The sequence below is a fragment of the Theropithecus gelada genome, chromosome 11, assembly GCF_003255815.1.
Source record: "Theropithecus gelada isolate Dixy chromosome 11, Tgel_1.0, whole genome shotgun sequence".
Lineage (NCBI taxonomy): Eukaryota > Metazoa > Chordata > Mammalia > Primates > Cercopithecidae > Theropithecus > Theropithecus gelada.
In genome coordinates this window covers 77,279,167-77,302,808 of record NC_037679.1, presented here as the reverse complement: position 1 = coordinate 77,302,808, position 23,642 = coordinate 77,279,167, and the positions used below count along the sequence as shown (strand labels likewise).

Genomic DNA, 23,642 nt, shown 5'->3' with positions numbered 1-23,642 from the left:
TGTTTCTTCATTATCAATTTATTTTTTTCTCCTCCCTCAATCAGCATGACTTTGTTCGACGAGACCGGCCAATACGTGTCCTCATTGACCTCATACAGAGGACAAAAGATGCTGTTCGTGAGCTAGATAACCTACAGTACCGAAAAATGAAAAAAATACTTTTCCAAGAGACACGAAATGGACCCTTGAATGAGTCACAGGAGGATGAGGAAGTAGGTTTAATTTATTTTAGCAGGTACTTTTAGAATGCCCCCTATGTGAAAAAGTTCTAGACTGGGCACTCTGAAAAACTTTTGAGGATAAAAATTAATTGATGCTGTCTGCCTTAAGAGACGTGAAGGGTTGTACAAGAGACGTTCATAAAATAACACTTATATACGGCAAAATATGAAAAGTGCTACGGAGGTGTTCCCCCTTATTTTCTCCCCAGGGGTCCATCATGGGGAGAAAATAAGTCTGCTGGTGGGATTAGTGAAGGTTTCCTGGAGGACATAATGTGGGTGGTTTCTGACAAATGGGCATAGGGTATTCTAGACTCAGAAAGGTGTTGTGCTTTAGGAAGATTATTCTGGCAACAGAGTGTAACATGGATTTGAATGGGCAACATCCTGGCTAATAGTCCATGCAAGAGGTAATAAGGGCAGTGTCAATGCGAATGGGGAAAAAGGAACACTTTTGAGAAGCATCGTAGAGGTAGATTTGATAATCCATGGCTTCCCATTGACAGTGACAGATGAGGAGAAGTTTAAGGTGACTCTGAGCATTTGAGCCTGAGTGGCTAGGAGTATGTCAATACCAAGAACAGAGAAAATGCACCAGGGAGAAAGAGTAGGTTTAGGATGATTTCAGTTTCGTGCCTTTTGAGTTTAAGGTCCTGGCATTATATACTCTTGCCGGTATACAGATAGAAGTTTTCAATTAGAGAATCCTTAATGACCTTAGTAAAAGCAGTTTTACAGGACTAGGTAGAATGAATAGTAGATTACTGGGGTTGTATAATTCATGGGATTTGATAAGGCGGAGACAGCAAAAAAAGTAATTACGTTAAGATTCCAAAATTGGGTTAAAAAGGAAAAGTAAGAGAGGGGGAGCGTGTAGAGAGGTCCATAAATATAAGACAGGCTTCTTCGTCTTTAAATGCAGTAGAGATGGAGCCAGGGCAGAGTCAGAAGACAGAAGAAAGCGATGTAGTTAAAGAGGCAGGATTTCAGAACATAGACAGAATAAGAACAAGAGTATTAGTGGAGGAATTAGCCTTGAATAAGAGAAAGGACTCTTCTTCCTCTAAGTTGAAATACAAAGGAAGACAAGAATGAAGAATGAATGTATTTTAGCTTTTTAATAGAAAATAAAATAAACATAAAAGTATTTTATCAATAATTCTAAAAATGAAGCTCAGAAAGTTGCATTGAACTATAAAATTTCTTGATTGCATATTTAGAAATGATCCCCTTTAATTGGGAAAATAAGCCTATTAAAAACATAATGTATTATCTTCCATTTTATATTACCCAGTAATTTTTTATATTGCCATAGCTAAGTAACAGTTTATTAAAGTTATATGTGTACAGTATGGTTCTTTGAGAACAAGGTTTATTTGTAGCTAAATGGATTTAATTATATTATTCAATCTTATATCAAAAGATATCCCACTGTGATGGATAAATTATATGTTCTGATTATTTTACCACTTTTCAAATAGTAGTCTTTGGGCCAGTAGTGATGAATACCAGTATTATTTAACAGATATATTTAATAAGATTACAGAGATAAGCATGATAGAATTGCTTGAGGGAGGCAGACTAATTACCTGTCCAGGAAAGTAGAATTAATATCCCTGCTTAGATATGAAGTTACTCAATAATGACTCGCAGAGGACGCATATTGCTTGTCAAATATCTGAAAACTCTTTCCACTCTACTTTTTCAAGTCACCACTGCTGTCTTTGCAGATATCCTAGAACTCACCTGTGTAGTGGCCGGCAGTCTTCCTTCTAGCTCCTTGATGTTCCAGAAAGTCCCTTACAAACCTGGCTTGATTTTGCTTACTGAGTAGCAACACGATAATATGATAGTGTCTATGACAGGGGAAAGCCCTGGGATGGCAGCATTTGGAGCCTTATGACCAGATGTCCAGAATGGCCCCTGGGGAAGGTATAAGAAGCGAATTTGAGATGTCTGAAAATGGTGGAGGAGTAGTGGAGCCAGTACATAAAAAGTTCATCTTTGCAGATTTGGCAGAAAAGCAACTTGACACTACAAAATTGAGTGTGCTTGATACTTTAGTCAATGGATTGACTCTTTATCTTCAGTCTCTTCTAATCTCAATGCCCCGTTTTTATAGGACAGTGAACATGGAACCAGCCTGAACAGGGAAATGGACAGCCTGGACAGCAACCATTCCATTCCAAGCATGTCCGTGAGCACAGGCAGCCAGAGCAGCAGTGTGAATAGCATGCAGGAGGTCATGGATGAGAGCAGTTCTGAACTTGTCATGATGCACGATGATGAAAGCACAATCAATTCCAGCTCCTCTGTCGTGCACAAGAAGGTACGTTTCATGATACCCTCCCCAGAGGTGGGCTTTGTCATGAATCCAGTTCAAGTCACTTAGCTTCCAGATGTTTCAGTTACCTTTTTGCAACTGCAGTATGGGACTACACCGGCATGTGACAGTTTTCTTATAGTCAAAAAGTAACAAAGGACTACACAGCCTACATCTGTGCCTATTTCTTCGTCTCCCTCTCTCATTACTCTGATGTCCATCATCATCAATATATAAGTTGAAGAATTTGGTAAGTCCTTCTCTAAACCAGTAATCTTAATACTGTAGACCTTAAGTCTTCCTGAGCGTAACCTGTTGGTTGTGCCCTTTTAGAAGTATGCTCTTTCAAAAGTATGTTTCTTAGCTGGGCGCGGTGGCTCATGCCTGTTATCCCAGCCCTTTGGGAGACCGAAGCAGGCCGATCACCTGAGGTCAGGAGTTCGAGACCAGCCTGGCCAACATGGCAAAACCCCGTGTCTACTAAAAATACAAAAACTTAGCCAGGCATGGTGGCACACGCCTGTAATCCCAGCTACGCGGGAGGCTGAGGCAGGAGAATCACTTGAACCCAAGAGGCGGAGGTTGCAGTGAGCCAAGATCACGCCATTACACTCCAGCCTGGGTGACAAGCGAAATTCCATCTCAAAAACAAAAAAGTATGTTTCTTAATCTTTATTCCCAACATACCATTTGTTTTAGAGTCAGTTTCTACGATTTTCTACCATTTCTTGGATTGATTGTTTATAGTTCTTCTAAGGCTAGCTCTCTACCAGCTTAAATAATTTGTATTTTTTATCATGATGCACAATGACAAAAGCATCATGAGAGGGTCTTGTTCTGTCACCCAGGCTGGAGTGCAGTGGCATGCTCATAGTGCATTGTAACCGCAAACTCCTGGCTCAAGCCATCCTCCCCACTCAGCCTCTCAACTAATTAGGACTACTGGTGTGTGCCACCACACTTGGCTAATTTTTTAAATTTTTTGTAGAGATGGGGGTCTCACTATGTTGCCCAGGCTGGTCTCGAACACCTGGCCTCAAGCAGTTCTTCCACCTTGGCTTCCCATGCCTGGGGTTACAGGCATTCACCACCATACCCAACCTTAAATTCCGACTTGTGAGTGAATTATTCTGTTTTTTATTTTTGTGTTCTTTTCCAATTAAAAATTCTCATTTCATACAAGGCTATGAGGATTCATAAGTTGAAATACTTTATGAAAAATATAATTCTTTGTAGGAATTCTTCAAAGATATTTTGAGAGACCTTAGATAAACAGTCCATAATATGGAATTATAGAAGAGAATCCCTTATAATCTTTTTTATTAAGTATATGTAAGGAATGTATGCACTTGTTTTAATGAGTGCCAGTGATCACATTCTAACTGCAGTGAGACAGCATGTTTAAGAATTGTTTTCACTTCTGTTGGCTGTACTTTTTTTTTTTTTTTTTTTTGAGATGGAGTCTTGCTCTGTTGCCCAGGCTGGAGTGCAATGGCATGATCTCGGCTCACTGCAACCTCCGGCTCCCACATTCAAGTGATTCTCCTGCCTCAGCCTCCCGAGTAGCTGGGATTATAGGCACGTGCCACCAGTCCCGGCTAATTTTTGTATTTTTAAGTAAAGACGGGGTTTCACCATGTTGGTCAGGCTGGTCTCAAACTCCTGACCTCGTGATCCACCCGCCTCAGCCTCCCAAAGTGCTGGGATTACAGGCGTGAGCCATCGCGCCTAGCTGTAGTTTTTTCTTAGGAGAAAAAGTAAAAAAGGAAAGGTAGGAAAAAATATATTGATGCCCAGTCATGAATAATGGAAGACACATGTTGATTTTCTGGAACCAATTAACTTATTCATTTGTTCAACAAATAAAGGGAGGGAACCTCTACTATGTGCCAGGAAATATGATAGACCCTGCAGATCCAGAGGAAATGAAACAGACATTGTGCCTGCATGGAGCTTATTTTCTGCAGGGGAGATTAAGCAAGTAAACACACACGTAACATATACATTCAGAATATGTAATTCTGAAACTTGTAGCCGGGTATGGTGGCTCCTGCCTGTAACTCCAGCCCTTTGGTAGGCCTAGGAGGGTGGATCACTTGAGGTCAGGAGTTCAAGACCAGCTTGGCCAACATGGCAAAACCCTGTCTCTACTAAAAATACAAAAAATAGCCGAGTATGGTGGTGTGTGCCTGTAATCCCAGCTACTTGAGAGGCTGAAGCAGGAGAATTGCTTGAACCCAGGAGGCGGAGGTTGCAGTGAGCTGAGATCGTTCCATTGCACTCCAGCCTGGGCAACAGAGCGAGACTCCGTCTCAAAAAAAAAAAAAAAAAGAAAAGAAAAGAAAAGATACTTGCTTCAGGTAAGAGGAGGACTTACTCCAGCAGACAGTAAGGAAAGCCTACCCGATGAGGTGACATTTAAGCAGAAATTTCAAAAACAAATAGAAGCTAGCCAGCTGGTGCAAGAGATGGGAATGAGTGAGAAAGCAACAAGCACAAGAGTACTGAGACAGAGAGAACTTGATATGTTCAAGGAAAAGGGGAGGGCCATAGAAGCTATGGCCAGTGTGCTATGTGGACAGTGCATCAGGACCAGAGAGACAGCAAAGGACGCAGATTATCGGGAATGCATGGAAACAATTTGAGGAAAGCAAAGATAGCAGACAGATGCAGAAATCTACCAAGAGATCGCATTACCAGCTGGTGTCCTTTCAACATGGGCAAGTGATCATGTATTTGAAGAGTGAAAAAGAAGGTTTTGCTGGGCTGTCTTTTCGGAGGAAGTGATCATGAGTGCTGACAGGTCTGGTACTTTCCTTTCTATTACCCCTGGGGCTCTATGAGTATAGGGAGCATAAAAGAGGAATTCAGTTGGATCTTTTTGCTCCAGGATTTCTCAGATAGGCAACCAGAATTAGAAGAAAGACACCACTGGCATAATCAACAAGAAAGAAAACCCTGGTCTGGAACTCATGATTTTAATTTTATTTTTGGCATGCTGCCATAGACCTACCTTGTGATAATATGAGTGTTTCAATACTTTTCTCTCCCTGATGTGATGACTTAAGAAGAACAGATAAAATTTATATTCTGAAGTAGAAGATAATTGTATTTGATCCACAAAAAATACATAGGTCAGAAAGAATTTAAGTTATATCCTTCTATTTTATTATGAAATATGTAGAGGAAATATGATGGAAGAAAATCAAAACACATTTACAAATAAAACTTTGGATGAGTTACCTTTAAAATGTAAGAGAGCTCAAAAAATAGAATATTTATAAAAACTTAATGTTAAATATGGTATCTTTTCATGAACTCTATTGAGTTCTTATACCTGAACTTTAAAATATGTTATCTTTAAAAACAATAGAAATAAAAATTATTCATAAAGTTTATAATGGGTGGTTTACTCAAATTCCTAACACTTTTTCACTTGGGAACATAAATAGGATTTTTAACTCTCAATAGAAAATTTTGTGTATTAAACTTAGGAATGAGGAAATTAATTTATAGTTATATCTGCCTCTGTTAGTTTTATTTTACTTTGGACAAGTAACAAACCCAATACCTAGAATAGTGCCTGGCACAGCATAGACACTCAGTAAATAACTGTGGAATGAATGAATAGACCAACAAAACCAAAAAAAAGGCAGGGAATAAATTAATTACCAAATATTAAATATCATACTCTACCGGTTCATTGAACATAATGGATCAAAAGGGTTAAATAATCTTACTATCTTTACAATTTGAAAAAGTTAAATGAAAGTTAAATGAATACCCAACACAATAAGAATGTGCTTAATGAATGCCAATATATATGAATATGGGAGAAGGAATCTTTTGTCCCTTGATTGTTATAATCAAGCAGACATTTCTTTTCTTTTCTTTTTTTAATTTTTTGAGACAGAGTCTCACTCTGTTGCCCAGGCTGGAGTGCAGTGGCACAATCTCGACTCACAAGCAGACATATCTTGAATTAGTCAAATTAATTTGACTAATCAAATAGTCAAAACAGATCCGAAACAGATTACCATTTTAAATAGGAAGTAAATTTGCTTTTTCAAAGAAGAAACTTAAAAAAATAAATAAAATGAAATCCATGAGTAGCTAGTGAGAGCATGACTTGCAGTTAACTGCCCTGCATCCAGAATAAAGATGCCCTGATTTTAGCAGGACGGTTCTACCACAGATCAAGCCCCCAAAATGTAAAGTGGGACAATGAAAATTTTCCTTTGACATCAGAATGCCAGGTTACTTACTCTCCAGTCCTTGCCTCTGCTCTGGTCTTTCCCGGGCCCTGAGGGGATTCTAATCCAATCTTTTTTTTTTTTTGAGACAGAGCCTTTCTCTGTTGCTCTGTTGCCCAGGCTGGAGTGCAGTGGCGCGATCTCGGCTCACTGCACGCTCCGCCTCCCGGGTTCACACCATTCTCCTGCCTCAGCTTCCTGAGTAGCTGGGACTATAGGCGCCCGCCACCACGCCCGGCTAATTTTTTGTATTTTTAGTAGAGACGGGGTTTTACCATGTTAGCCAGGATGGTCTCTATCTCCTGACCTCGTGATCCGCCTCTGCCTCCCAAAGTGCTGGGATTACAGGCATGCGCCACCGCGCCCAGCCCAATCCAAACTTCTTTTTGAGCAAGAATGATTTGATAAGGCTAAAAGCATATTCTGACAAAGTAAACTTCAGGTACTTATTTTTCCCCCTGGCTAGTGTTGCCACACTACTTTTTTCAGTAACAAGAACATCGCCACATCTCTAGACTAGTAGTTCTTCAGGAACCTTTTTTTTCACCTACCATGTAGCACAGTGTCTGTTACATAGCAAATGCTCAATAAATGTTCTGTGAACTAAATTGAAAAAGTTGGCCTAGGACACAACTCCACACCTCAATTCTTGATTATTCACAAGTGACTCTGGTACGAATTTTTAATCCAGATTGTTTCCTTGTTGTCATGTAACCTGCTTCTGAGCCTCCATCCTACTCCTTAAAATCATTGTGTATAGAGCCATAGCAAATAATATTTTAATATTATCCTAAGCAACAAAGTCTGTCTTTTAAATTTGTTAATCAAAAGGTGTATTTTTATTTTACTAAAGTATAAAATTAATTCCCTTTGCCTGTTGCTGCCTTCTATTAGTATGGATCGTAAGACTTTAATATATTAAAAGCATTGTTCTTGAATCAGTGTTATTTTAGGTATGCTTATTGAACTCCAGTCATAAGGGTCCCTTTCTAGGGATTATTTAGAGAACATTTTTTTTTTTCTTTTCCTTTTTTTTTCTTTTTAATGGGGCAACACTTCATTCTATAAAATATAAGTGTTCCAAAAACTATTGTTTTAAAAAGTCATTCTACAGGCCAGGCACGGTGGCTCACACCTTTAATCTCAGCACTTTGGGAGGCCAAGGCAGGTAGATCAAGAGTTCAGGAGTTCAAGACGAGCCTGGCCAATATAGTGAAAACCTGTCTCTGCTAAAAATACAAAAATTAGCTAGGCGTGGTGGCACGCACCTGTAATCTCAGCTACTCCGGAGTCTAAGGCAGGAGAACTGCTTAAACCCGGAGAGGACGGAGGTTGCAGTGAGCCAAGATGATGCCAGTGCACTTCAGCCTGGGCGACAGAGCAAGACTCCGTCTGGTTGTGGGGGAAAAAAGGCCATTCTACCCTGACTCCTAAAGCTTTATTTGACCCTTCCTATTGCCAATGTTAGTTCTTTCCCGCTCCTCTCTTTTAAAAGAAGAATGGCTTTCACCATCTTTGCGGGATTAAAAAAAAGAAAGAAATGTCCTTGAGGGAATAGGATGTTCTGGTTTATTTTCACTTGCTTCAGTGGCCTTTCCTATTATTTTTGCTGAATAGAGGGGCAGGTTCTTTGACTCTTCAACTCACGTTTGGCAAAGTAGAAGTAAATTAACAGATGAAGGTAATGTTTCTTAAACAGAGCTGTTACTTCTCTTTCTTTCTCCTCAGCCTTTTGCTAGTCATCTTTTCTCTCTAACTATCCTTCCAAGTTAAAATACGCTTTTTCATCTTCTCCTCCCCTTCCTCCAGCCCCAGCTTTTGATAGCTACACCTGCTTCGGCAATTATTTAATAATTTTGAAATGAACAAAACAAAGGAGAGTGGTGGGTCTGCTGATCCCTTCTCCACAGTGTAAAAAGTGTGGGAGTCTATAAAAAGGTTTCTCATCACTGGATAAAAGCCATTTTTAGATACATCCCCACACACCCCGCTGTGTAAAGGTGTGCTTATGTGTGTGTGTCACTATTTTACGACTTTCTTAGAGTACAGAGTGGCAGGTTTTTATGAAATACAAATTTGAATTCTGTTAAATAATCCAAAAGAAAATGTCATTTTCTCAAAATCTCCTCAGACCTATATTCTTGTGTTTGTTTATTCAGCAAACATTTACTGAATGCCTACTAAGTATCAAGCACTATGCCAGGTGCTAGGGAGACTGAGATTTTTCAAATGACATTTACTCTGCCTTCAAAAAGCCCACAGCCTTATGCAGAGGCAGACAAGTAAATGTGATGAGTACTGTGATAAAGGTAAACCCAAAGCACAACTGAGTCCAGAGGAGTGACTTCCTAGGTTAAAGTCAAGTTCATTTAGAAACTATAGGCAAGTGGCTGGGCGCTATGGCTCACGCCTGTAATTCCAGCACTTTGGGAGGCCAGGGCGAGCGGATCACTTGAGCCCAGGAGTTCAAGACTAGCCTGGGCAACATAGTGAGACACCAGCTCTATTAGGGAAGAAAATATATTTAGAAAAAGAAACTCTAGGCAAATGCCTACACCAGGAACCTTCATTTCAGAAGTGAAGTGAAGGTCAGACACCTAAAGGAAAGATTTCCAAATAAAAGAAAAGCCCCTTGTCTAGGGTATAATAGTAAAGTTTGTGCCTCATGCTTCACATATTTCATTCTTATACAGAAATTCAATTCTTTTACCAAAGATTTTGAAGAAACATTATGACAGCTTCCTTTTTAATCTGAAGACGTTTATTTTTTATGATGAAACAGTGTTGTGGGCTGGGCACAGTAGCTCGTGCCTGTAATCCGAGCACTTTGAAAGGCCAAGGCAGGCAGATTGCCTGAGTTCAAGAGTTTGAGACCAGCCTGGGCAACATGTGAAACCCCATCCCTACTAAAATACAAAAACATTAACTGGGTATGGTGGTACGTGCCTATAATCCCAGCTACTCAGGAGGCTGAGCACGAGAATCGCCTGAACCCAGGAGGTGGAGAGGTAGCAGTGAGCCAAGATAGTGCCACTACACTCCAGCCTGGGCAACAGAGCGAGACTGTCTCAAAAACAAAAACAAAAACAACATGGTAAATTTACCAGGTTAACGTAGGTTTACTTAAAACTGGTATTTCAAGGAATTATTTTTGTTTGTTCCTGGATGATTATGTTTTAAAGATAAATTATAACCATGCCATATATTTTGCCTTGGCAAAGTAGATTTATTCTTTTTAATCATCTAAAATCATTCTTTGAAGATTTCAGCCTTATCATTTGTAAATAATCTGTATCTAGTGCATAACTGCATAAAAATAGAAATTAACCCTTTCCGTTGTTAAATCTTAAGATGTGTGCAGTTCAGAAACTCTGGAAGCCAGGTATAGTGGTCTTTTACAAAGGCACTGTTACTTAAAGGAGCAGTATAACCAACAGAAAATACTTCCAGTAAAGTTGATACTTTAATTTCTTTGAGCTTACTTCTCAAGTTACATTCTCCCATTTTTAAATAGCTTCATAAGCTGTCTTTGGAGTTTTGAACCTGTTTTATGCAATGGAATTGAATATTTTAAAATTCATTTCCTAATGCACTTGAAATGACTATCCACTGTTAGACTAAAATTTTGTTCCATTTTGTGGTCTCTTGTATAATATTTGAAGACTTTTACTGATGGTGATCTCTGTTATGAAAATGATCTGGAAAACTAAGAATGATTTTATAAAAGGAAAACAATTTAGGGGAAGCAAAGAATTATACTATTAGCGTTATTATATTTAAAGTGAGTTAAAATTTTGAAACTATTCTTTGGACTACAAAAATAACATTATTTTAAAAATATATTTGAGTTATTTAATTATATATGTGTCAACTAAAATCAATGTCATTTCAAGTTTTAATTTTTCCAGTGTACTTCAACTTCCTCAAGTTTAGTAAACTTAGAAAATATACTGTGGCTTTTAATTGGAGAAGCAGAGCCCTAAACCATGTTTCTAAGGAGTTAAATTTTATCAGAGATAAAATAATAAAATTGCACATATTTGTACATGAATAAATTTTGTTCTGGTCTGTCATGTGGAGAATGTGGATTCTAGTGTCGTTGGTTATCCTTATAAATCAAGTTATTACAATGTGAAACATGTTGTTGCCCACATATTTGAGGTCTCCCTCTCAATCAATGTACTTGATAAGTTAACCAATTCACCAAAACTTGGTAAGTTAGCATATTCACCAAAACTATGACTTGTTAAGACCTCATATAAAATCACAGGCCTCTATCTAGCATATCTCTTCCGATTACTGGCATTTAAGAGCTGCTTGCTTTTCTGGCACTGTAATATTAAGTTGAATTTTGAACATAAATTTATTAGCAAATATGCAGTAATGTAAATGGTAGCAGGTCCCAGTGCCTTCCTCTTCAGAACCTTAAACCTAGTGCATGAATCCCAATTACACACGTTCTTGCTCTTCCCTGTAAAATAAGAGTTCAAATTTCACGAGAAATCATGTAGAATAATTTTAACTGACCCTTCAAATATTTTCTTTTAAGTTTTAAAAACCTGTAAGTTTTATAAGCCACCAATATGGCACCACTAACTATGGTTGCTAAGTGCTTGAAACATAGCTAGTACGACTTAGGAACTGAATTTTGCACTTAACTTTGTTTTAATTAATTTTAATTGAATTGAATTTTTAGTTAAAATAGTCATATGTGGCTGGTCACTGTCTTGTTGGACAGTGTGGCTGTAGAATATACTTGAATTTGATATATATGCCCTCAATGGCAAGTTTATTAAAGATCCCTTCGTTATTTGAGCTATAATACATAAATTTTAAAAAATTCTCCAGATAGGTGTAATGGTAGATACCTTCCCAATACATCAAAGCATTTTAAATGGATAAAAGAAAAAAGAAAATCAGCCCAATTTAATCTTGGGTCTTGGCTTTTACATAAAAATCTGGATGTAAAATTTAATTTCTCCCAAAATTTTAGACTATAATAAAATGTTGTATTTTCTAAACCTCTTTAATTTTTGATGAAGAAAAGAGCCATTATAAAAAATTTCAAGTGGTCATGGATAAAATGCAATACTGACTTCTCACAAATGGTTTCTCCTAAAACCCTAGGGAAATAAGGAATTAATTTCTCCTTTTCCACCCTGAACATGTACTATTTTAAAATCCCCCATGGTTGTACATGTTTTTGAGGTACAAATTACTATAGTGTCCTTTTTTCTGAAGGGTTATAGCCACTTAATGACTGAGCACTTCATCTTTATAGACAGAAACATCGTCCTTTGATAGCATTTTCCCCTTTAAAAGTCATTTCAGTTGCATTTAAGAAACATCCATTATTATCCTTCCAGGGAATGCTATTTTTTCACTGGGCGTTAGAACAAGATTAATTATCTTTGCCTATCAAGAAGCACGGGCTTGATTAAATCAGTCAAGGACATTAAATTCCAGCTTTACTCAGTCTGGTGACCATACCAATGCTGAGTTGAAGAAGAATTTGTGAAAGTAGCATTTGGTTAAAATTATATGCCTGTCGCTTTAAATCTAAAAAAAAATCCTTTCAGAAGCTGTAGAGAGAAGGTGCTAGAACTGTGTACGATCATGACTGGAAAGCAGGATCCCTCAGTGACTGCCGAATCTTCCCAGCACAAGATAGAGAGGCAGTTCAGCACAAGCCTACGTTGGTTCTAGGCAGAACGATGATCCTACCGAACAGATCTCAAATAAAATTAAATTGAGAAAGCAGATCTTTCAAGGGAATGAGGCGGAGGCTCGCTTTTATGTTAAAAGCCACCAGCATCCTCTTTGCTAGACATGGACATGACATTTTTAAAGGAATTATCTGGTTACAGCGTTTTAAGCAAACTGTTCTAAGGAGTCTGTACATTGCATTATTTTTTCTATTCTTTTTTTCTTTTGCATATATGTAATTCTGGAGGTAAAGAAAAAGCCTGCCAGGGATTCAGAAGGCATCCCACTAGCGATCAGCTGACATTCCTAACTGAAGGCTGCAATGTGTTGCTTATTCATTTTGTACCGTGGGAGCTGCGGGGACTAGCAGAGAGCTAAACTATGCATTTCAAACAGCAGTGCTTGTGCAGAAAGAGGGGTGAGAGAGAGGCAGCCGGCGAGGAAAGAGCACAGCTGGACTTTCTCCTTGTTTTTATCCATTTCTGCAGGATCATGTATTCATAAGGGATGAGGCGGGCCACGGCGATCCCAGGCCTGAGCCGCGGCCTACCCAGTCAGTTCAGAGCCAGGCCCTCCACTACCGGAACAGAGAGCGCTTTGCCACGATCAAATCAGCATCTTTGGTAAGCAAACACCCCTCTACCCACCTTCCCTTCCTTCCCCTCCTCCCCATCTGGCAGCCTCTCGCCCTCCCTGAGCCTCTCTCGGCTTCATGGATGGGAGGAAAGGAGTCAAGAATGTTTTCTCTCTCCTAATAATTTTATTCATTTTAGGAAAAAAATCTGTTGGCATAGCAACCTGATTTCAGATATTTTAGCATTGTCTGTGGCATGGAAAAAAAAAAAAACCTTTGTGTGTGTGTGTGTCTGTGTGCGTGTGTGTCTGTGTGTGTGTTTGTATATGCTGTATGTGCAAAAGATAAGGCCTTTTAGATGAAGTTGCTAGCCTGTCCAGTTTTTTAAAAGCTATTTGTCTTTTCATTGAAATAAATAATGCTAAAATTTTTTAGGGTATTGATGTATATGTATGCAGGGCACTGTGCTTCTTTTTGTATAGATGCATGTGTGTCTATAATGTATACACACACATGAAAAGATAAAATATAATTTTTAAAAATATATGGTTACCGGCTAATGTATATAATTGTAGAAAATAAGATACTTGTTTCTCAGGAATGGATTGCTGGTTTGTTCTGGTTCATTCATTTATTTATTGCAACAATGGTAGTGGCTGCACTTCCCCATTTAACCCCTGAAGAATTTCCTGGCACCAATAAAGCAAGAAGGGCTTTGTAGGAGAGGATAAGGCTGATTGTGGAAGAAAAGAGACTGTAGGATTCTTCAGCATTTTTACTATTGCAAATGTGATTGCTGGATGCCCTTGTAGTAGCAAAAGGGGTGTGTGCTGGAAGAGTTAGTTTTCATGCCTCCTCCCCTCGGCCCCCCACGCGTGCGCGTGCGCGCTCACACTCACACACACACACACTCACATCGTTTCATCCTTGGCACTCTAAACTCTCTTTAATCTTTTGCTTCTGAATCTCACTTCTCAACCAAAAAATTATTGAAATATTAGTTGTTTTGCCCAAATGGATGTTAGAGGTCACATGGGCAGGAAGAGTTAGTGTACACTGCTTGGCTATTACATTTAGAACCTATGATGACATCATCCGAGGCCGACCCAGAAATGATCATTTTTCTTGTCCTATTTTTCAAACCTGATTTCCACTTTTATTTCTCAAGTCTTTTAAAGGCTTCGATTATACTTGAAATTTACAATGGATTATAACCTTTAAAAACCCAAATACAAGGAAAAATGGAAGTTAAAGCACCTACATATTGCTATGCCTGCTGCTGTCTAAAAGCAAGCAATTTAATTTAAACTGCTTATAAATAAGCCCACTTTTAAGTTCCTTCATATAGAAGTTTCTTATGATCTCTTTGATGAGCAATTTTTCATTTTAAAGGAGTGCTACACTATGTAATGGAGATCTTAAAATGTCCACTATGTATTTGCTAATGATTGTTAAGCACCTAAAAATATGCTTTTGAGTCTGGATAAAGCATCATGAGATTACCAAATAATCATTATTTTCGTGCCATGATATCTGACAAAAGAAGAAATATGGTGCTTTAGAGAACTATGACTACTTACCATCGACTCTTGTGAGACTTGTACCTTTATCCAGACCCGTTCATGTTGAAATGAGTGGAGAAATGATAACAAGCTCTGAGCATCCGAGCACCATCAGCGGTTTTGCATGTGAAGCAGACATTACACCAAGTGGCTTTCCCCCTCTGGGACAGGTTCTCTTTTCTCTCTTGCCACACCCTCATTCCCACATCATATATTCATGACCCTCTCCTGCCTCCCAGCAAGAGATTACTACAGCCATGCCAGAATAATCTCACGCTCGCATCTGTGAACTCACCCAGGGCTACTCTGTGTGTATATCAGCCATCACAGTCTTCCTTTCTGTGGATGATAAAAGCTGCTTCCCTACTAGGCCACCTCAGGGCTACGGGCAGTGTCCTCAGGAACCCTCTGAATCCTACAGGCTTCCTAGTGCCCATCCAGAGAACAGCTGCAACCAGTCTGTCTAATGAAGTTTTGATTTGCTAAAAGGCCCCTGCCCCTATATTAAGTTAAAAACAGAGTAGCTGATATGCTGTTGCTTTAGCCACAAAATGAGTTGTTTTTTGTGGTGCGCCCTCTCTAAACGTAGTGCTTTGGGAGTCATGGTTGGGATTGACGGAAGTTTACCAGAGTTCAGTGGTATTTGTAACTAGTGGCTTTTAGGGAGGGAAAAAAATGGAAGGGAAAAGGTATGATGTTTTGTGGTTCCATGTCCCATTTTGAACAATCTAACTATTGGTATGGATTTTTTAATGTATATTACCAAGTACTACAATTCTACCCACTATATTATTTTAAAACCTAATGCCAATAGTAGTATATAAATCAGGACACTGGAATATCATAAAATATTTAATTTTAAAAAATATATTATGAATTCTGTTGTGTTTTATGGATCCCAGCTCAAACGAAAATGACTAAAATGACATAAAAGTAAGAGCAAGATCATGGGAAAGTGAAAGTCCAGTATAATAAAAAATCAAGTCATTGTTGAAACCTTGCCTTCTCATAGTTGGTGGCAATACTATATTTATTTATTCATTTATTTTGGTTTTACTCTTTCTTTAACATCTTCTAGTAGAGGCGCTAACAAGTCACAAAGAGGTCCAAAGGTCAACAGGAAGGAAAAAGGAAATTAGAAATTAGTTTTTCAATAACTACATAAATAAATGATGAAATGCATATTTTAAATTGACTTGCAAACTGACAAAGATATCAGTTTTCCTAAAATTTGTTTATGAGCCTACCTCTTCAACATAAGCCTAAAAGAGGCCTGGCTTTGTGCTCTTCCCCCTTAGTATTACTTTCAACATTGTACTTTCGAATGAAGTTACTGACAAGTGTATGAAGAAGCCCATGGGCTTTGGGCCTGTAATGCTACATGCCTGTATCGTTTTGGCACCTTATAACTGAGATTTTTGTATTATGCACTGCTGCATAGTTGCATTTGTAACAAAGGATAAGGAAGGACTATAAACTTTGATACCAGATGAAATCCTGAGAAAACTTTAGCATTGTAACTTTTTATTACAATTGTATAATTTTTATTATAATTTTCTAAGGGCAGAGATTATTGCCCTTATTTTGAAGAATTAGGAAAAGGAAGGGTATTTCATGGCATCTTTATTTTAACCTTTCTTTTCCTTCTTCTGTAAGGAAGTTCATATTGGGCTCATGTGTTATCTGGAAAAAGGATTTGTTTATATAGTTCTGCAGAATCACTAATCTGATTTATTGGGCCCTTGAGATGTGCCTTCTTTGAGTTTTTATGGAGAGCCTCATATTTTAATTATATTAGTGATTCATGAGGGTGTTTTCAGCTGTTGCTACATCTGATGTCATTTCTTCTGAAAACTTTGTAATGTCCGGAGCTCTTGGCTGTTTCCATGGTAGAGATATTCATATAAAGAGCACTGTGCCTATGAGAGTTCAGTTTTTGACTTTGTGAAGGAATTCTCACTGCCCCTCTTCCTAATGTGTGTTCTAACACATTCACCTGTGACAGCATTAAACAGGCGAATTTATGTTAGAACACATGTCGGGGAGAAGGGCATGAGAGGGGAATTCCCAAGGAGGCATGTAGGAGAAAAGTATTATTGTTCTCTTAATGCAAATATAGATTCTTTTACTTCGCTTTGCCAGATTCGATAGAAAAACTCATAAAAAGAGAATCTTTATTTGGAGTTTTTAAAATGCACCCTAATAATTCAGCTAATTGTGAAATTGGATACCTGAATGAATTTGGTACATGAGAATAAAAATATGAGAGCCTCAGCAGTAAGTGCTACTGTTTCAGCTCTCAGGAGCCCAGTCCTATTTCTAAATGCTTGAAAATGTGTTCCCTTCCTGGACAGTATACCAGAGGATGCTTATCAAAATATTGCATATCTCTTCACTTATTCTTGACTTCTTAACTCACTCACTAAGGTCATTGCTGATACCATTTCTCACTTATGCTGTCCAATCTACATGCCCAACCCATATGGTCAAAGTCTCTCAATAAAAGTGTGTTGAATAAATGAATGAATGAATGAATGAGGTTACCTCCAGCCCTGCTATCAGATGAGAATTTGGATTTATAAGTTTGCATTTCAGAATTCTTCATGTAACATATTCTTTTCTAAATGCAGAATTACCTGTTACCAGTCATTACTTTTAGCAGAAACTTAAAAACAGTTTTTCCTTAGGTATTCTAAAGAATAGAATGTTAAGTTTCTAATGCCAAAATGTGACTCACTATATTCTTTTTAAGAACTTGCTATAAATTTCATTTATTCTAAGTGCTGAGGTGGCCACTTTTATCATATGTATCATTTTGATTCTTACATATTATTAATCTTGTAAGTTGGCTTTGATCTCTTCAGAGGGTAACGTTATCAGCCACCATGCTCTTGTTTTGTGTTCAGGAAGTTGCTTATTATTTGTGTTCCGGAAGTGCGGTGTTTTGTACACCGGAGGGACACTCTGCACTTCGGATGAAGTGGTTTGTTTTAGGGCTGAATTTTGCTGGCATTAAATAAAATAGCATTGAACAGCTGTAGGAACCTTTAGAAAACAAGTTTTGATCTTCCTTTTCATGGTACATTATTTATTATTTATTTGTTTATTTTACATATTCATGAAATGAGTAATAATTCAGATTCAGAAATTATACATAATCTTATAATCCACAACCTGGATACAGATACAGTTGTTTTTATTTATTTATTTTTTTCCTTAAATGTGCCCTTTCTTCTGGATCCACTTCTTCTGATCTATGTCTCCATCTCCAGAAATACTAAGTGGAGGGCAAAGGGACATGCTTCACAGAGCCTGGCATCAGAAGGAAGGAAAGCAGCATACGCTGAGTATTTCCTAGGAGTCAGACACCCTGCTAGGCACTTTCACATGAGAAAGTCCTCTGACCCTGAGGAAGATAGTAGTAGTTCCTCTCTCTTTACACATTAAGAAACTGAGAGACTTGAAGAGGTTAAGTAATTTGCCCAAGGTCAGTTATATAGTAAGAGATAGATGAGGTTTTTCTCCACGCAATCCACTGGGTACGGCAGGGTGGTACTGCCCACTTTTAGTTGACCACATTTTCGAGACTGCCATTGTAAAAACTACAGTCACTACATCTTTATAACTTTCTCCCATTTCAGACTTACTCGATTTGTAATTTAGACTTACCACTCTCTCTAGCTTTGACTTTTTTGAGTGTTCATTCCCTCTATTACTTTATAACAGAAAATAGTCACTCTTTTTCTGCCTTGGTGATAAGAATTTCCTCAGGCAATTCAAGAACCCTAGGAATCCAAGGCCTTCTAAAAATTAAAGAGGTAAATTATATATGAAAGCACTTTTTAAACCATATGCATGAAAAAGTTATAGGCTCTTATTTTTATTTTATTGACCAAAAAGTGTATTCTTAAAACTCATAGTATACACTTAAGACACGGACACACATAACTCTAAATATCATATTTTTTGTATATTTCATGTTAGACTTTACAACTGAAATATCTGGTTATACTTTTATTTAAATTCATCTATCCAGCTTGAGCATGGAATTATAAAGCTTAGTATCTCTCTCTATACCCAAAAAGACCATTTGAAACTTAGAAAGTTTAGTTGTGACAAATGAAAGGTGATATTAGGAGTTTAAGAAGGTAATTATCCACATTATGGGAAGCATTCAAAAGCAAAATGTCTCTCCTGGAATTCAGTGATGTACAGTGATAGCAGATTGAGCTCTGTAAATTTTCTTTGCCCCATCCTTGTACCAGGTGTGATCTGGGACAAGTAGAAAGCCACCCTCTTTACAAAGACCCACACACCAATTAAAATAGAAAATTTTCTTGACACAACTCATTTCCCTTTTATCTTTAGGCCTCCTGGTTTAGGGAAATGACCATCCTGAGAATATTTTATTGGCTGTAAGCCAATGCTTATGGCAAGTTTTAAATGTGTCATGATAGCTTAGAGTGTGCCATGCCTCCGCTTTGGGAATCTGATTAAAGAAGGAATGCTAAAATAAGAAAAAGTATCTAGCTAAAACATATCTAAAATGCATTACCCTAGCCCTGATACTTTACTGCCATATTTTTCTGAAAAACAATTGAATTCAGAAAGGACTAAATAGTATCGTTTCTATTGATTAGAGTTGTTTCTTCCTTAAAGTTGTACTTCAGAAACATATAAGCATGAAGAAGTAAAATTGATACATATATGTCAAACTACGTCTTTTCCTCCTTTTATCTTGACCTATGTCCATTAAAAAACACATTTTCTGATAACAAAATAAATCATTTATTTTCTTTAGAGGGTTAGGTGCCTTTTGGGTAACGCTATCCTTTTTTGGTGTTAAAATATCCTCTGCTCTTATTCTTAATACTTTAAAGAGTATTATCCTTCAGAAAAGAGAAATGAATATGAAACCCAGTGTTAGTTTCAGCTGGAAAGGTTTCAAAGTTTGGCTAATGTTTAATGGTGCACTTTGATAATACTATCTTGTAACAGAACAGCACTCTCTTGATAGTAAGGACTCAATTTAGTATGCAGGGCCACCTTCTAAAAAGAGCAGAGAAACAAACTCTTCTTTGTATAAAATGTATTTTAACCCATAAACTGAAAATAATACAGACAATTAATAGCAGTATGAAAATGTCCTGTAAAACTTGTTTGGGTGTTAGGCGGGGGAGATGGGCCTTACAGTAGATAGGAGTGACCAAATCACTTAGTGAAGAACAAGACTAAAGTTAAAATCCTGGAATTAAGATTTTTTTTCTGAAATAGGAAAAATTAGGAGGAAGTGATCAGGAAAATAGAGAAGATAAATGGAAGGAAGGGCTGGAAAATCACAAAGGATTTAACAGAAAGGAGCAAGAGGTGCTGAAATGTACATATTTACAAGCTTTAATTTGTTGGATGTTTACTTGAAAATGAGTTAAGGAAAAGTTACTAAGAACAGTAGCCTTCCAAAAATCGTAGCAATGCTTTATCGTTTATCCTTTAGGAGAGCAAGTGAATGTATTGTAATTTGGTAACTTTTTTTTGTAGAGAAGGGGCTGGGGGAGACATGATTTAAGAGAGATCTTGATCTCATACTCACCTCTTCATATTAGGAATAGGAAATAAATCTTGTTCAGACTAGTTTAAAAGGTCCGTGACTGCTAGAGACATGACCCTTAACAAAATAAATATATATATATGTATAGACACACACACACACACACACACACACACACACAAAACAAACCAGTGTAGTAGTTCTCAACTAGGGGAATTTTGTTCCTAACGGAACATTTGTCAATATCTGGAGATACTTTCCATTGTCATGTCGTGGGCGGTGCTACTGGCATCTAGTGGGTAGAGGCCAGGGATGCTGCTAAACGTCCTGCAATGCACAGGATGGCCCCCACAACAGATAATTAGCTGGCTCATTGTTGGTAGTGTTGGTGAGAAATCTTGGTATAGTAGAAATAACATGGCTCTGGAATTATAGAGATGGGCCTGATTCCCAATCCAGTCCTTATTAGCTATGTTACTGTGAACATATAATATGTGTGATGGTATATCAAAAATATGTAAACATATTTTGGCTGAATAAATAATTTCTTTTTTTTTCTCTTTTTTTTATTTTTTTTTTTTTGAGACGGAGTCTCTGTCACCCAGGCTGGAGTGCAGTGGAGTGATCTTAGCTCACTGCAGCCTCTGCCCTGCCTCTCGGGTTCCAGCAATTCTCCTGCCTCAACCTCCTTAGTAACTAGGATTACAGGTGCCCACCACCATGCCTGGCTAATTTTTGTATTTTTAGTAGAGACGGGGTATTACCATGTTGGCCAGGCTGGTCTCCAACTCCTGACCTCAAATGATCTGCCCACCTCAGCCTCCCAAAGTACTGGGATTACAGGCATGAGCCACCGTGCCCGGCCTGAATAAATAGTTTCTTTCAAGACTCAATTTCTTCAACTATAAAACTGAGATGTTATCACCTACCTCATGAATGAAATGAATGAGTGAATGAGGTGGTTTTGAGGACTAGGGATAAAATACATAGAGTATCTATCTAGCACGGTGCCCCCTACAGGTGAGCATTCACTAAACAGTAGGTAAATTGATGGTGAAGGTGATGGCTAAAATTATGCCACAGGGCCCTTCTACTTTGCCTGAAAGCTTGTCTCCCATGAACCTGGTTACCTGAGTTCTGTTTCCTAACCCAATTCAGGTTACACGACAGATCCATGAGCATGAGCAGGAGAACGAGTTGCGGGAACAGATGTCAGGTTATAAGCGGATGCGGCGCCAGCACCAGAAGCAGCTGATCGCCCTGGAGAACAAGCTGAAGGCTGAGATGGACGAGCACCGCCTCAAGCTGCAGAAGGAGGTGGAGACGCATGCCAACAACTCGTCCATCGAGCTGGAGAAGCTGGCCAAGAAGCAAGTGGCTATCATAGAAAAGGAGGTCAGTATGTGCACACACGCCTTCATGCCACAACCAAGCCCAACCTTTGGGGTCAGTGGCAGGATGTTAGCAGGAGGCAGGAGGAGTTGGGGATGGAGGAAAATTGTTGTTTGGGGGGTGGCAGAATTGGGTTTCTAGATTTTATGGGGCTATGTAAAATTGTTGTTCAGAGTTCAAATAGCAACTGAAAATGTATGTTATATTCTTGTCCATTCAAATATATTCTGCGGCCAGGCGTGGTGGCTCACGCCTGTAATCCCAGCACTTTGGGAGGCTGAGGTGGGCAGATTATCTGAGGTCAGAACTTCGAGACCAGCCTGGCCAACATGGTGAAACCCCATCTCTACTAAAAATACTGAAATTAGCTGGGCTTGGTGGCGCATGCCTGTAATTCCAGCTACTCAAGAGGCTGAGGCAGGACAATCACTTGAACCTTGAAGGCAGAGGTTACAGTGAGCCAATATTGTGCCACTGCACTCCAGCCTGGGCAACAGAGCAAGATTCTGTCTCAAAAAAAAAAAAAAAAAAAAATTTATATATATATATATATATTCTGACTATCAGTCTCTTGATGGTGGTCTGGGTACAAGTAAAGGGAAACAAGATGCTGCCATCTTCTGAGAAAGTGCACAACACAAGTTTGTTACTGTATCTGCCCCACCCACAGTCCTCTTCAAAAGAAAACTGCTCTACAAATAGTCCCTTATAGTGGTGATAATCCCTGCCTACAGCTGATGGGCCCCTGAGCAAAGGGAGCAAATAATGAGTCCGGCAATTGTTTGGGTTTTCTAGGGAATGTGTGTCTTCCCCATCCAGGTTCTAAGCTAATTTTAAAAGCAGACAAGGCCAGGTGTGGTGGCTTACACCTATAATCCCAGCACTTCGGGAGGCCAAGGTGGGTGGATCTCTTGAGCCCAGGAGTTCAAGACCAGCCTGGGTGATGTGGCAAAACCCCATCTCTACAAAAAATGCAAAAATTAGCTGGGTGTGGTGGCACGTGCCTGTAGTCCCAGCTACTTGAGAGGCTGAGGCGGGAGGATTCCTTGAGCCCAGGAGGCAGAGGTTACGGTGAGCCGAGATTGTGCTACTGCACTCTAGCCTAGGTGACAGAGTGAGACCCTGTCTCAAAAAAAAAAAAAAAAAAAAATCCAGGCACGATGGCTCACGCCTGTAATCTCAACACTTTGGGAGGCCGAGGCAGGCGGATCACCTGAGGTCAGGAGTTCGAGACCAGCCCGGTCAACATGGTGAAACCCTGACTCTACTAAAAATACAAAAATTATCCAGGCGTGGTGGCAGGTGCCTGTAATCCTAGCTACCTGGAAGGCTGAGGCAGGAGAATCGCTTGAACCTGGGAGGTGGAGATTGCAGTGAGCTGAGATCATGCCATTGCACTCCAGCCTAGGTGACAAGAGCGAGACTTCATCTCAAAAAAAAAACCAGCCGGGCATGATGGCTTATGCCTGTAATCCCAGAAGTTTGGGAGGCTGAGGTGGGTGGATCACCTGAGGTCAAGAGTTCGAGACCAGCCTGGCCAACATGGTGAAACCCCATCTCTACTACAAATACAAAAAATTAGCTGGATGTGGTGACAGGTTCCTGTAATCCCAGCTACTTGAGAGGCTGAGGCAAGAGAATCACTTGAACCCGGGAGGCAGAGATTGCAGTGAGCCAAGGTCGCACCATTGCATTCCAGCCTGAGCAACAAAAACGAGACTCTATCTCAAAAAAACAAAAACAAAACAAAAAAAAAAAGGCTGAGGCAGATAGTCATAATATCATCTTTATCACTGATACATGTTAGGTACAAGAGGTAATTTATGTCTGCAGGAAAACAAAATTAAGCACACTTGCCTGCTCAGGCAATGCTAAAACCGAGTCACCTTTCCTGCCACCCCCATGAGACTTCCATAGTGTTGAAAAATGTGGCAGACATGTGCTCCCTGGGGATGCAGTGACTGGGGACACGGTTCCAGGGTGTTTCCATAATTGAGCAAGCTTGCTCGCTCTCTCTGTCTCTCTGTCTCTCTGTCTCTCTGTCTCTCTCTGTCTCCACATGG

General features: G+C 39.0%; 1 protein-coding gene across 9 annotated transcripts in view; it reads left to right on the top strand.

The window, feature by feature from the left end:
- Positions 1-23,642, top strand: part of TAOK3 (TAO kinase 3) — a 227,455-nt gene that overhangs the window by 173,366 nt on the left and 30,447 nt on the right. For 5 of the 9 annotated variants that reach the window (XM_025401964.1, XM_025401969.1, XM_025401966.1 and 2 more), the window contains 4 exons: positions 45-212; positions 2,344-2,550; positions 12,992-13,126; positions 21,346-21,582. In XM_025401964.1, coding sequence (XP_025257749.1) covers positions 45-212; positions 2,344-2,550; positions 12,992-13,126; positions 21,346-21,582 — 747 coding nt within the window. Of the gene's footprint in view, positions 1-44; positions 213-2,343; positions 2,578-12,370; positions 12,751-12,991; positions 13,127-21,345; positions 21,583-23,642 lie in introns of those variants that run through there. The other 4 variants (XM_025401963.1, XM_025401967.1, XM_025401971.1 and 1 more) reach the window with 3 other exon arrangements.